The following is a 13,922-nucleotide window of genomic DNA, read 5'->3' on the forward strand; positions in this document are numbered from 1 at the left end:
CCCGCGGTACCGATCCGCGTGAAGACATGATCAAGCAGATCGACTCCTCTTTCCGGCCAAGAAGAACAAGGAAATCGATCGGCGTGAAGATATGATCAAGATCGACTCCTCCGACCAAGAAGAGCAAGGGAATCGAAGGGGCAGAAGACTGAAGCATGCCGAAATCTGGGAAGACATGATCAAGATCGACTCCTCCTGTAGAGTGCCGACCAAGAACAGCAGACAAGATCGATGTGGAAGAAAGCTAGAGAAGCATGCCAGAATCTGAGAAGATACCTAAGAGGGAGTCCCGGCGAGATTTGGCAGACGCATGGCGTAGACGACAGCCTGTTCCAGATACTCTTCATCACCGGTGTCTACCAGGAAGCTTCAGCCGCAATGCAGGTATGAGTTGCATCCATTTCAAACTCGAGATAAACAAACATCACTTCACAAATATGAGTTGCATCGCTATATCCATTTTACACAAGAACTGTACATGCCAAAGCTCGTCTTTCACACATTCATCATATATTTTGGTTTTGCAGGTCTCGATGTGGTGTCGCCGGAGACGCAACCGATGTTCACCGCCTGAACAACAGTAGAGATCGGAGACGACAGCAGCACGTTGCTCTGACGCGATCCATGGATCCAAGGTACTCCTAGGGATGTTGGCTCCGGCAATCCAAAGACTGTCCAGAACCGTAGCAGCAGTTGGACGAGACATCAGAGGCCACCTCTCCCAATGGGCCATCCTTCAGTTCATTAGCCTCTGGGCGGCAACCATCACTACCCCTACTCCGGACGGAAATCACTCCTCAAAATCAGCATATCGCTCAAATTCAGATGGTAACCACGTTCTAGCAGAACAAATGTTCCGATAGCAGCGAGCAACAGAGCTGACCTGCGACAGGGCAGCCCTTCTTGTTGCCTGTACAAGACCCAAAGGTACCATTCACATACAGAAAATAGTTTTATGAGTTGCATCTAGTAGTTAAAATCGGGATGTTTCGGCTATTTCATATATTTCAAACTCCGGGACAAACAAACAAACATCATTTCACAAATATGAGTTGCATCGTATAATCCATTTTACACAACAAATGTACGGCTCTTCTTTCACACACTCATCATACATTTTGGTTACGCAGGTCTATCGGAGGCGCAAGAGATTTCACCGCCTCAACAACAGTAGAGATGGGAGACAGCAGCAACACGTTGCTCTGGCACGATCCATGGATCCAAGGTAGGAATGTAGGCTCCAGCAATCCTTGCGTTCGTCAAGCTATCTTCCAAGACTATCCAGAACAGTAGCAGGGGGATGAGACATCAGAGGCCGCCTCTCCTTACAGGCCATCCTTCAGTTCATTAGCCTCTGCGCGGCAATCCTTGGAGACGGGGATGATCGGTGGAGATGGAGGTGCACTCCAGCCGCTAATTCCTTCAAGAACCAGAGCAAACTTCCGAGCAATTTGGCTCGATACCAACAAGCACATCTTCAAGGACAAGAGCTCTACCACAGAGGAGGTGGTGGAGACGTTGAAGAACATGACCTAAAGGTGTCGAAAACAGAGGATCTTACAAGAAGAACAAATGTCCACAGAGCTGACCTGCGACAGGGCAGCCCTTCTTGTTGCCTGCACAAGACTCCAAGGTACCATTCACATTCAGCAAATAGATTTATGAGTTGCATCTAGTGGTTAAACTTGGGATGTTTCGGCCATTTCATACATTTCAAACTCCGGGACAAAAAAACAAACATCACTTCACAAATACGAGTTGCATCGCATATCCATTTTATACAAGAATTACATGCCAAAGCTCGTCTTTCACACTCATCATACATTTTGGTTTCACAGATTTGAGGTTGTGTCGCTAGAGGCACAAGGGATGTTCACCACCTCAACCACAGTAGAGACCAGAGACAGCAGCAGCACGTTGCCAACAGCCACGGACTCGATCCGCCCCTGGTGGCAACGCATTCAGCCGCTAATTCCTTCAAGAATGTGAGCAGACTTCAACGGCACAGCCCTATGCATCTTCCGAGCAATTTGGCGCAAGACGAACAAGCACATCTTCAAGGACAGGAGCTCAACATCTACCACAGAGGAGGTGGCGGAGACATTGAAGAACAACCTAAAGGAGTGGAAAACAGCGGATCTTCGTGGAATTGCAACAGTTATTATATATACTGTACCATAATTGTAATAGGGTACATAGAGTGGACTGAGCCCTGATGCTCCGTCTGTGGAGTCATCAGTGGGACAGAGGCCTTGATGGCGCTGGCAAAAATCTTGTAAATTACATTCTCTTTATCTTAATATATTGATATGTGGAGCTCCTGTGGTGTCCTCGAAAAAAATGACTCGAGCTGCTCTATAAGGTTTGGAAACGCGCTTGTCTTTGAGACCACATCTTTTGGACCATCACATCGTTTGCGCAGCTCTCCATCTGAATGCCATGGCTGGTATACCCCTGTCATATGCCCAGAAGAATGTGTCATTTCCACAAGGAAACACTTTTATCTTGTACGCTAGAGCAGTTAACAACTGACAAAATTAAAGACACAGAGTTTGGTATAATTGTTTCAAGCCCTTGTATAATCATGAATTCTTATTCATCAGGTTTCCTAAAGCTTAAAAGCATAAACATGTGGATACTTTATTAAAAAAGACCTTGTGCTGGAATTTCTCCAAAAGTGATCATACTGTATCGAGTGACTTAAGAAAAAAGTACCCACGTTGAAACTGTTAAAAATGATCACTCTAAAAAGGCCCAAGAGTTGGTTCAGCTTCCCGGCAAACTGCAGCTCACCAGTCTCTATCTTCCCATCTACAAGTTTCATGCTTTTATGTCTTAAACTGAAGTGAAGAAGGTTCCCTGGTCGCAGGTTGACTCCATAAAAATATAAGAGTATGTTTTGCTTAAAACAAATTCAGATGCAAAAATAACTGGTGGTCACTGTATAGGAAAGTAAGTAGAATCAAGAAAGAGCACACAGCATCTACAAATCTGTTTGCAAATACTAAGTGCATAACTGGTAGCAACAGCATTAAGGAACGGGAATGGACATGAACAAGCTATTATGGTTGGAATGAACCATCAAGATGATACTTTCAGCACCATGTAGTACATGATGTATGTATGCAGAAATAAAGTTCATCTGAACTTCAGCGAATGGTAACAAGGAGTGGAACACTGAGACACAGATCCTGTGTGATAATTACTTCTATTTTGTGGAAATACAAGTCGCGTTTCAAAAAAGTACCTTCCGTATAAATTCGCTGTACTGAATACAATTGGAGGGTCATCAGAAGCAATTAGTTTTCCATTCTCTTGCAGCTCAAGAACAACCTGATAACACATGAAGAAATAAGACCAGTAAAACTATTAAGGGATAAAGTGAAGCCTAGCAGGCACAAGAGTTAAAACTCCATCCGTTTGATAATTCTTGTCATGGTTTTAGTATAAATTTGAACTAAAACCACAACAAGAATTATAGGACGGAGGGATTACTATTTTTCATATTTAATAGACAGTTATCTAATTGGTTACAGTATAGGCAAGCATAACTAAGAAAGGAACCTGCATGCTGCTCGATTGGAACGTGTCCCTCACTATCTGTATCAAGAACATACTGGCTGCAAGCCACATCTTTCCATACCAATGTCAGGGGCGTGATTCCAGATTGATAGTGCGCATGCCTGATAAGAGAAAAAAAATCACCTGGATCGGTCAATTCAACGGTGTAAACTGTAAACGGAGATAGCAAACATGAGCGCATGTATCAAGACCAGATTAATAAAGGTATTCTAGAAACAGACGTTACTTGTTGTAAAACAGCAAACCATCCTTGACATAAGGTGTGCTTCCTGAGTACGCTGTTTCAAGACCCTCGAGTGTAGACTCGTACATAGGGAAGGCACTAAATCTATACCGATGGTACATCAACGGAGGATCACCCGCAGAAATCTCGGTGAGATTCTAATTCACCCAGAAAATCCTGAACACGGCGGTGCAATCATACAGCGAATAGCCTCGCCAACAAATCATATCAACGATGTATTACGTCCCATCAGGCTGCAGGATAAGAACACAAAGATTAGAAACAGGCCTTAAAGCAAGTGAGTAGATGATCAAGCAGCCATTGACCTCAAAAGAAAAGACAATTTGCTTGGCTTGCTCGTGGAACATTCAGTCGCAGATACAGTAAGATCTTGCTGTGCCAGACATCACCCTCTTTGATCCGTTGGGAAGCTCCGAAGGGGAACCAATGGACAATGGTACCATTACAGAGCCTGCTTATCGTGATGCCGCTCGATGACACGACCAGGCATCACTTGCCGGCAGGCCTGGCAGAAACATGGCTACATACAGAAAAAAAAAAAAGAGAGTTGTTGGAGCAAAGTCTATCCTTCCTGGTTACTAATGACTTGACTTGTCAGTGTAAGTGTAGTGTTCTGAATTTCAAATTAGAAGACAGACACTAAGTTTGTTGCTAGTTGAACCGGCAAGATCGTCTTTGTAGGACACTAGAGCCAAACTGAACTGAACCAAGACGAGGAGGTGACGATGGATTATACCAGTCACGGGCGAGGCGAACCAGCGACGCTGGTCGGGGCCGCGAAAAGAAGCCCCGCCATTCACCATTAGGCTCATTCAATCTTTACAGATTTTGACCAAATATTTACGAGAAAATATCAACATCCATAACATGAAATTTATTGTACGAAAATTATTATAAAGTATACTTACTTTTATTTATATAGTACTATGAATACTGATCTTATATAATTAGTCATTCTTATTAAAAATTTAACTTTACCTAAACTAAAAGCGGGAAGTAAGTACCTACGCTGTTGAATTTTATAAATAAAATCAGGATTAAAGGGTCCTCCACGTGGTGCGGCTAGGGGGCTCGGGGTGGAGGTTTATTAGTCTTGGTTCGTAAGACAAACCAGGACAAAAAGGTCTTTGCCGCGGTAGAGAAATTTGTTATTCACGGTGGAGGTTTTGGGTGGAGCAGCGTTTCTCTACCGCGGCAGAGAAAATTGCTGTTTCTCTGCCGCGGCAGAGTTTCAGGGTTTATGTTGTGTTGTTCATTTAAATATGCATGCATACATCATTCAAGGAACCACAACATCATCATGAATATATAGACATCGTCATGAAATATAGTACACGTAATGCATATTTACAATATAAAGTCGATCCTTTTTACCATACCTATTTTATATCCCTAATGTCAGATATGAACTCCTGATGGTATGCTCCAGTTGGTGCTATGACCTTCCTAACTAAGAATCCTGCAAATTTCTCTTGAATTGTTGTATGCGATCCAACGTTATGAGAGAGCCCCGCGCGCGTCCCATCTATTTTTTTTTTAAAAGCAGATCATTATATATGAATGGAACATGAAGGACATGTATAGCCCGTCTCCGGCTCTGGTGACAGGCCATCTCGCGAATGAACTCGCAGACGCAGCATCCACATAAGTTATTCTCGGGTTCCTGCTTCAAACACTTTACGAAAAAATAGTTCGATCAAACTAATAATTAAGCATGATAATGCATGGTATTGAAACAAAAGATCAAACAGATTCGTGGACATAGCTAAAGTACTACTTACAGGGCAATCTTGAAATGTAAGCTCCAGTTTCCATTCACCCGGAGCAGTCTTGAGGAACCGTTTCCAAGCCCTGTCCGGTAAAGAAAAAATGAGTAAATGAGTTATTAATTACTTGATATCAGAAAATGAGAACAGAAGATGTCGATACATGGCGATATTGATTAAAATCACCTCTGGAGCAGGGCATTTAGGTTTGCCCATTGCTGATGCTCTTTACGTTTTAAGTCCATGACAAGTACAACTCCTTCATCAAGCTAGATGATTAGGAGAATATAGTGGAAGCTGCACATACATAACTCGGAGAATTAGTTAGACTTAACATCGAGTAAGAGAAACATCTTAGGATTCACCTAAATTTCAGATTTCATACAATTTGAAGTATCTTCGGTCTCACCTAATTATATTCTTATTCTCACATTTGTTTTTCCATATATCTAGTTCTCAAAAAGAAAATACTCATCATTTACTCCAATATAAACTTATATGGGTTTACAACAATCCAAATTTGGCAAACTACATTAAAGGACCGTGAACGAAAGTGCATTCTTTTTTGTTAAATCGGTCATATTGACAAGGAGAAAAAAAAACAATTGTTTCACTTAGATATCACCATGTCAAAATTTGTAAGAATAAATATTTCATCAGTCAACAAGCCAATTTTTTTGTTAAATAACTTTTAGATTGTAGATAGAAACAAGAGTAATTTCCGTACAACTTGAGGCCGCCTTAGGAAGAAACTGAACTTATATCCACTGGAGGAAACAGTCAAATAAGGGACCATTGTCGTGCATGGCGATTCAGGGAGTGGATCAATGGTAACATGCCACGTGACATTTGATTTTGTGGAAGTTGCCATCCCACAGTAATTAAAAAATACGTCACACCGGGAGATCAAATTTTCAAACATGATCTCGATTTGATTTTCCTAAAACAAAGTTAGCTTTTGATCAAGCGTAACTGACGGAAACCCTTGACAACGAGTCAATGATGATTCAAAAAATAAAGTGGTTGCTCTATGTCAAACATGTCTGAAGAAAACACTTGCAATATTGCCATGTTAAAAGTTCAGTGTGAATGACATCAGATCAGAAATTAGACTGATACCCGTTTTCATAATTTTTTTTTTCCATCATTTTCTGTATCAACTATCATGCTTAGGGGTAGATCTACAAAGCTATGTATGTTACTCCCTCTGTTTCAAATTAAGTGACACGACTTTATCTATAAACGCATGTAACTAGAAAAATTTAGTGTGTAGATACACGTATATGTACACACTGGTAGAAAAACGGGTTTCAGTCGCGGTTCGTAACTGGCATTAATCCCGGTTGAGCAACCGGGACTAATTATCCGCGACTAAAGGCCCCCCCTTTAGTCCCGGTTGCTTATGAACCGCGACTAAAGGCCCATCCACGTGGGCGGCAGGCGCTCGTCGGAGCGAAGGATCTTTAGTCGCGGTTCACCAGGCCAATCGGGACTAAAGGTCTCCGCAGGTTTAGGGTTTTAGTCCCCCTAAATCTGGTTTCTTTTTAATTTTTTGTGTTTTATTTCTTTTATATTTTATTTTGTGTTTTATTTTAATTTCAAAGAAGTTTCAGTACACATATTCTACGCTACTATATACACGTTGCACGTTGATGCATATGAATATACAATTTCAAACAAGTTTGAAATTTCAAACAAGAACAATTCAAGAGGAATATACAATATATATTCAATCTCGGGTGACCATATACAACTTCGAACAAGTTTCCATACACAATTTACGGCATCAGAAGTTCTTCGTCCCCGTAATAGTGTTCTCCTTTAGGATGGAGGACTTCCCTCATCAAAAATCCTGCTAATTCCTCTTGAATTGGTCGGAAGCGAGCTTCTGGACTAAGCTTCTTCCGCAAGTCATTCCTCCGCACGTTGATATCCGCCGGCCTCCGCTCAGAGGTGTGTCTCCGGATGAACTCACAAACATAGTATCCACATAGATTGGTCCCCGGTGGCTGAGTATCCACATTAACTAACCTTCTAAATTCTAGCTCATCTTTGAATTCACCGGTTACTTTATCTTTGAACCGTTTCCAAATCCTACAGGGCAAACAAAATTAAATAAACACGGGAGTTACTAGTTACTTGATATTAGGAAATGAACGAAAGAGGTCGATCGATATAGAGTGCAAATGACTGAAAAATAATTACTTTCGCAGCATTAATCTCATGTCGACCCAAAGCTTTGAATCCATATTCAGAGAGTCCATGATGAGAACTCTGGATGTGTGAAATTCAATTATCAGCAGAATCCAGTGGAACCTGCGGACACATTACATGCACTGTTATGCATAACTCATCGATTAGACATACCATGCATGGAGTAAATAAAAGAGAATGTGCACAAGACAGAAACACTCACCCAAAATGGTAAGGAAATAGAATTTGACTTTTGAGTCGCTGCTCTTTAAGAAACTTGAACAAGTCACTCTCCACGTCTTGGGGGTATCTTTCTAACACATATCTATTAACGATATGTGGGTCAATGAACCCAACATCATAGATGTTTCTTTTTTTGCATTCCCCAAGCTTCATTCTGCATAATAGCGTACACAACAATATAGTTAGGACAATATATATAGTGCAGGCAATGAAGAACGAGATGAGGTAGAAATAAATCACTTACATAACGTAGCAACTCAGGATAGATTTGTCGAGCTCGCGCAGATTGAACAGCTGGAACAATTCACTCATAGAACTTGTAGAGAGTACTGTTTGAAGTGATGCTCCTCTCTAACTTCTGCATAAATATATTCTTTGCCGACCTTATTTTTTATGAAATTCTTGTACCAACGTAGCAGATTTCGCATTTGTGTTGGTAGACTCGCTTCCTGCGCAGGCTCGACGAGAGGCCCATTCGGCACATATTTAAATGCCACCTCACTTATTGGCGCATCCTCAAGGCCTAAGCATGCACGAAGAGTCATACTGAACTCGGCTGCTCTTTCTTTGGTCTCTGCTACAGTCATTCCCTGTGCTCCAGCAACTGCTATGATAGCTGGGTCCATTAGTTCAAAGTCCTTATCCATATCGGCTCTGAAGGACAACGTCATAGCATCCGGACCGGCTTTCACTATGAGCGGGGGGGGGGGGGGTCGATTGTTTATTCTGTTCCCCGGGCTGGGCAACTTGTTTCCCGCTTTTTTTTACTTTCTTCTTTCCTCTCCTCCAAGGCTTTCTTCACCTTCTCCGCCAAGGCTTTCTTCTCCGCCTCCGCTTTTTTCCAATATTTCTTCTTTCCTACGAAATTCACGTCCATAGTCGTCTGGCAGATTCCGCTCGACTTGGGACGGTGTCTTCAAAAAATCCTTAGCCCACTTCTTTTCCTTCTCAGTAAATACTGGCTTGGGCTCAGGCTCTTTTTTTGCCTTCATATCCGCCTTCCATTTTTCATGCGAAGCAGTCGCGGCCACGTTGTTTTCCTCTTCACTAAGTTCCCAAGGCCTTGGGAGGAGAGGCTTCAGTGATGGCATTGGTACCTTTGTGGTCTTAGGTACATAAGGGTACGGGTTAATAGTCCAGGAGTGGGTTGCCTTGCTGTCCGCCTGCTTCTGCTTCTTCGCCGGAGGTGGGTTGGGGGGCGGCGTACCCACCGGAGGAGGACTAGGGGGTGGCGGCTGCTTACCCACCGGAGGTTGTGGATTGAGGGGCGGCGTCGACTAACATGAAGGAGGTTTTGGAGATATGCCCAAGAGGCAATAATAAAAGTGGTTATTATATATCTTTATGTTCATGATAAATGTTTATATACCATGCTATAATTGTATTAACCGAAACATTGATACATGTGTGTTATGTAAACAACAATGAGTCCCTAGTAAGCCTCTTAACTAGCTTGTTGATTAATAGATGATTATAGTTTCATAATCATGAACATTGGATGTTATTAATAACAAGGTTATATCATTATATGAATGATGTAATGGACAGACCCAATTAAGCGTAGCATAAGATCACGTCATTAAGTTATTTGCTATAAGCTTTCGATACATAGTTACCTAGTCCTTTCGACCATGAGATCATGTAAATCACTTATACCGGAAAGGTACTTTGATTACATCAAACGCCACTACGTAAATGGGTGGTTATAAAGGTGGGATTAAGTATCCGGAAAGTATGAGTTGAGGCATATGGATCAACAGTGGGATTTGTCCATCCCGATGACGGATAGATATACTCTGGGCCCTCTCGGTGGAATGTCGTCTAAATAGCTTGCAAGCATATGAATAGTTCATAAGAGACCACATACCACGGTACGAGTAAAGAGTACTTGTCAGGAGACGAGGTTGAACAACGTATAGAGAGATACCGATGATCAAACCTCGGACAAGTAAAATATCGCGTGACAAAGGGAATCGGTATCATATGTGAATGGTTCATTCGATCACTAAGTCATCGTTGAATATGTGGGAGCCATTATGGATCTCCAGATCCCGCTATTGGTTATTGGTCAGAGAGAGTTCTCAACCATATCTACATAGTTCGCGAACCGTAGGGTGACACACTTAAGGTTTGATGTCGTATAAGTAGAACTTGAATATGGAATGGAGTTCGAAGTTTTGTTCGAAGTCTCGGATGGGATCCCGGACATCACGAGGAGTTCCGGAATGGTCTGGAGAATAAGATTCATATATAGGAATTCATTTTATAAGTTTGAAAATGATCCGGTGCATTTATGCAAGGTTCTAGAAGGTTCTAGAAAAGTCCGGAAGAAATCACTTTAGAAGGCGGAGTCCCGGAGGGACTCCACCTCCCATGGCCGGCCAACCCTAGAAGGGTGGAGTCCCAGGTGGACTCCACCAAGGGGGCCGACCACCCCCCCCCCCCCCTCATGGAAGGGTGGAAGTCCCACTTGAGGTGGGAATCCCACCTTGGGTAGGTTTCCCTACACATGGAAGGTTTTTGGTTGGGGTCTTATTCGAAGACTTGTAGTCCAACACTTGGGGGTTCCACCTATATAATGAGGGGCAAGGGGAGGGGGCCGGCCACACCAAAGCCACCACCTTGGCCGCACCCCTTGGCCGCACCCCTTGGAGGCCGGCCACCCCCTCTCCCCAAACCCTAGCCGCCCCACTCCTCCACCTCTCCCGCAACGCTTAGCGAAGCTCCGCCGGAGATCTCCATCGCCACCGCCACCACGCCGTCGTGCCTCCGGATTCAAGGAGGAGCTACTACTTCCGCTGCCCGCTGGAACGGGGAGAAGGATGTCGTCTTCATCAACACCGAACGTGTGACCGAGTACGGAGGTGCTGCCCGATTGTGGCACCATCAAGATCTTCTACGCGCTTTTGAAAGCGGCAAGTGATCGTCTACCGCAGCAACAAGAGCCTCATCTTGTAGGCTTTGGAAATCTTCAAGGGTGAGTCTCGTTCATCCCCTCGTTGCTTCCGTCTTCTAGATTGCATCTTGGCTTGGATTGCGTTCTCGCGGTAGGAATTTTTTTGTTTTCTATGCAACGAATCCCTACAGTGGTATCAGAGCCGTGTCTATGCATAGATGGTTGCACGAGTAGAACACAATTGTTTTGTGGGCGTTGATGCTTATGTTGTCTTTAGTTTGAGTACTTTGCATCTTTGTGGCATAGTGGGATGAAGCGGCTCGGGCTAACTTTACATGACCGCGTTCATGAGATTTGCTCCACGCTCGACATGCAACTTGTATTGCATAAGTGGCTTTGCGGGTGTCTGTCTCTCCTACTATAGTGAAGATTCAATTTACTCTTCTATTGACAACACTAGTATCACCGTTGTGGTTCATGTTCGTAGGTAGATTAGATCTCACTCGAAAACCCTAAACCACGTAAAATATGCAAACCAAATTAGAGACGTCTAACTTGTTTTTGCAGGGTTTGGTGATGTGATATGGCCATATTGTGATGATGAATATGTATGAGGTGATCATTATTGTATTGTGGCAACCGGCAGGAGCCTTATGGTTGTCTTTAAATTTCATGTTGAGTAGTATTTCAAAGAAGCTGTAATAGTTGCTACATGGGAGAACAATCATGAAGACGGCGCCATTGACCTTGACGCTACGCCGACGATGATCTCCATCATGCCCGTTGATGATGGAGATCATGTCCGTGCTTTGGAGATGAAGATCAAAGGCGCAAAGACAAAGGGGCCATATCATATCACATATGAACTGCATGTGATGTTAATCCTTTTTATGCATCTTATTTTGCTTAGATCGCGACGGTAGCATTATAAGATGATCCCTCTCACTAAAATATCAAGATAATAAAGTGTTCATCCTTAGTAGCACTGTTGCCAAGACTTGTCGTTTTGAAGCATCTCGTGATGATCGGGTGTGATAGAATCAACAAGTGCATACAACGGGTGCAAGCCAGTTTTGCACATGCGGATACTAAGGTTGCCTTGACGAGCCTAGCATGTACAGACATGGTCTCGGAAGACATGATACCGAAAGGTAGAGCATGAATCATATGATTGATATGATGAACACTTTGAGTGTTCGCCATTGAAGTTACATCTTGTCTCGTGATGATCGGACATGGTGTGGTGGATTTGGTTCGTGTGATCACTAAGACAATTCGAGGGATATTGCTTTGAGTGGGAGTTCACCTAGTTTTTAATTTTGTTGAATTAAAATTTGAACTCAATTTGTCATAAACATTAGTCTAAACTATTGCAAATATATGTTGTAGATATGGCGTCCCCAATCAATTTTAACCAGTTCCTAGAGAAAGAAAAGCTTAAGAGCAACGGTAGCAACTTCACCGACTGGTTCCGTCATGTGAGGATTTTCCTCGCTGGTGGAAACCTGCAATATGTGCTTGATGCACCGCTAGGTGACCCTCCTGCAGAAACTGAAACCGATGAAGTAAAGAATATTTACGCGACTCGGAAAACTCGATACTCTCAAGTTCAGTGTGCCATCCTATGCAGTCTGGAAGCTGATCTTCAAAAACGTTTTGAGCACCACGATCCTCATGAGTTGGTCAATGAGCTGAAAGCTATCTTTGAAACTCATGCGGCTGTGGAATGCTATGCAGCATCGAAACACTTCTTCAGCTGCATGATGGAACAAGGCAGCTCCGTTAGTGAGCACATGCTCGCCATGACCGGGCATGCGAAGAAACTCAGTGACTTGGGAATAGTGATTCCTAATAGACTGGGGATTAATCGTGTCCTTCAATCACTGCCACCTAGTAACAAGAACTTTGTGATGAACTACAATATGCAGAACATGAACAAAGATTTACCTGAACTCTTCGCCATGCTAAAATCTGCTGAGATTGAGATCAAGAAAGAGCACCAAGTGTTGATGGTCAACAAGAACACCAGTTTCAAGAAACAGGGCTAGTCTAAAGGTAAATTCAAGAAGGGTGGCAAGAAAGCTGCTACGCCTCATGTGAAACCTAAGAATGGCCCTAAGCCTGATGCTGAGTGCTATTACTGCAAGGAGAAGGGACACTGGAAGCGTAATTGCTCCAAGTATTTGGCTGATCTGAAGAGCGGCCTTGTAAAGAAGAAGAAAGAAGGTATATCTGATATACATGTTATAGATGTTTATCTTACTGGTTCTCGTACTAGTACCTGGGTATTTGATACTGGTACGGTTGCTCATATTTGTAACTCGAAACAGGAACTAAAGAATAAACGAAGACTATTGAAGGATGAAGTGACGATGTGCGTTGGAAATGGATCCAAAGTCGATGTGATCGCTGTCGGCACACTTCCTCTACATCTACCTTCGGGATTAGTTTTAAACCTCAATAATTGTTATTTTGTACCCGCGTTGAGCATGAACATTATATCTGGATCTTGTTTAATGCAAGACGGTTATTCATTCAAGTCTGAGAATAATGGTTGTTCTATTTTTATGAATAATATCTTTTATGGTCGAGCACCTGAAAAGAATGGTTTATTTCTGTTAGATCTCGATAGTAGTGATACACATATTCATAACATTGATGCTAAGAGAATTAAATTGAATGATAATTCTACTTATATGTGGCACTATCGTCTTGGTCATATTGGAGTGAAACGCATGAAGAAACTCCATACCGATGGATTACTTGAATCACTTGATTTTGAGTCACTTGATAAATGCGAAGCATGTCTAATGAGAAAAATGACTAAGACTCCATTCTCTGGTATTATGGAGCGAGCTACTGACTTATTGGAAATCATACATACCGATGTGTGCGGACCAATGAGTGTAGCATCGCGCGGTGGTTATCGTTATGTTCTAATCTTCACAGATGATCTGAGTAGATATGGGTATATCTATTTCATGAAACATAAATCTGA

At 42.7% G+C, this 13,922-nt stretch overlaps 1 protein-coding gene across 2 annotated transcripts; it reads right to left on the reverse strand.

Annotated features, from left to right (window-relative positions):
• Positions 1 to 1,728: 1,728 nt before the first annotated feature.
• On the reverse strand, positions 1,729 to 4,607 carry LOC139829676 (uncharacterized). 2 transcript variants are annotated; one of them, XM_051324040.1, is made up of 6 exons: positions 4,563 to 4,607; positions 4,132 to 4,346; positions 3,809 to 4,059; positions 3,569 to 3,683; positions 3,248 to 3,333; positions 1,729 to 2,454 (listed from the first exon to the last, which is right to left on the reverse strand). In XM_051324040.1, exons 3-6 carry the CDS (start codon positions 3,925 to 3,927, stop codon positions 2,406 to 2,408), a joined length of 369 nt encoding a protein of 122 aa, XP_051180000.1. In that variant the 5' UTR covers positions 3,928 to 4,059; positions 4,132 to 4,346; positions 4,563 to 4,607; the 3' UTR covers positions 1,729 to 2,405. The 2 variants fall into 2 exon arrangements, with proteins under 2 accessions (XP_051180000.1, XP_051180001.1); XM_051324041.2 differs by lacking the exon at positions 1,729 to 2,454 and adding an exon at positions 2,461 to 2,811.
• Between the last annotated feature and the right edge of the window lie 9,315 nt (positions 4,608 to 13,922).

Source organism: Lolium perenne, chromosome 4, assembly GCF_019359855.2.
Source record: "Lolium perenne isolate Kyuss_39 chromosome 4, Kyuss_2.0, whole genome shotgun sequence".
Classification (NCBI taxonomy): Eukaryota; Viridiplantae; Streptophyta; class Magnoliopsida; order Poales; family Poaceae; genus Lolium; species Lolium perenne.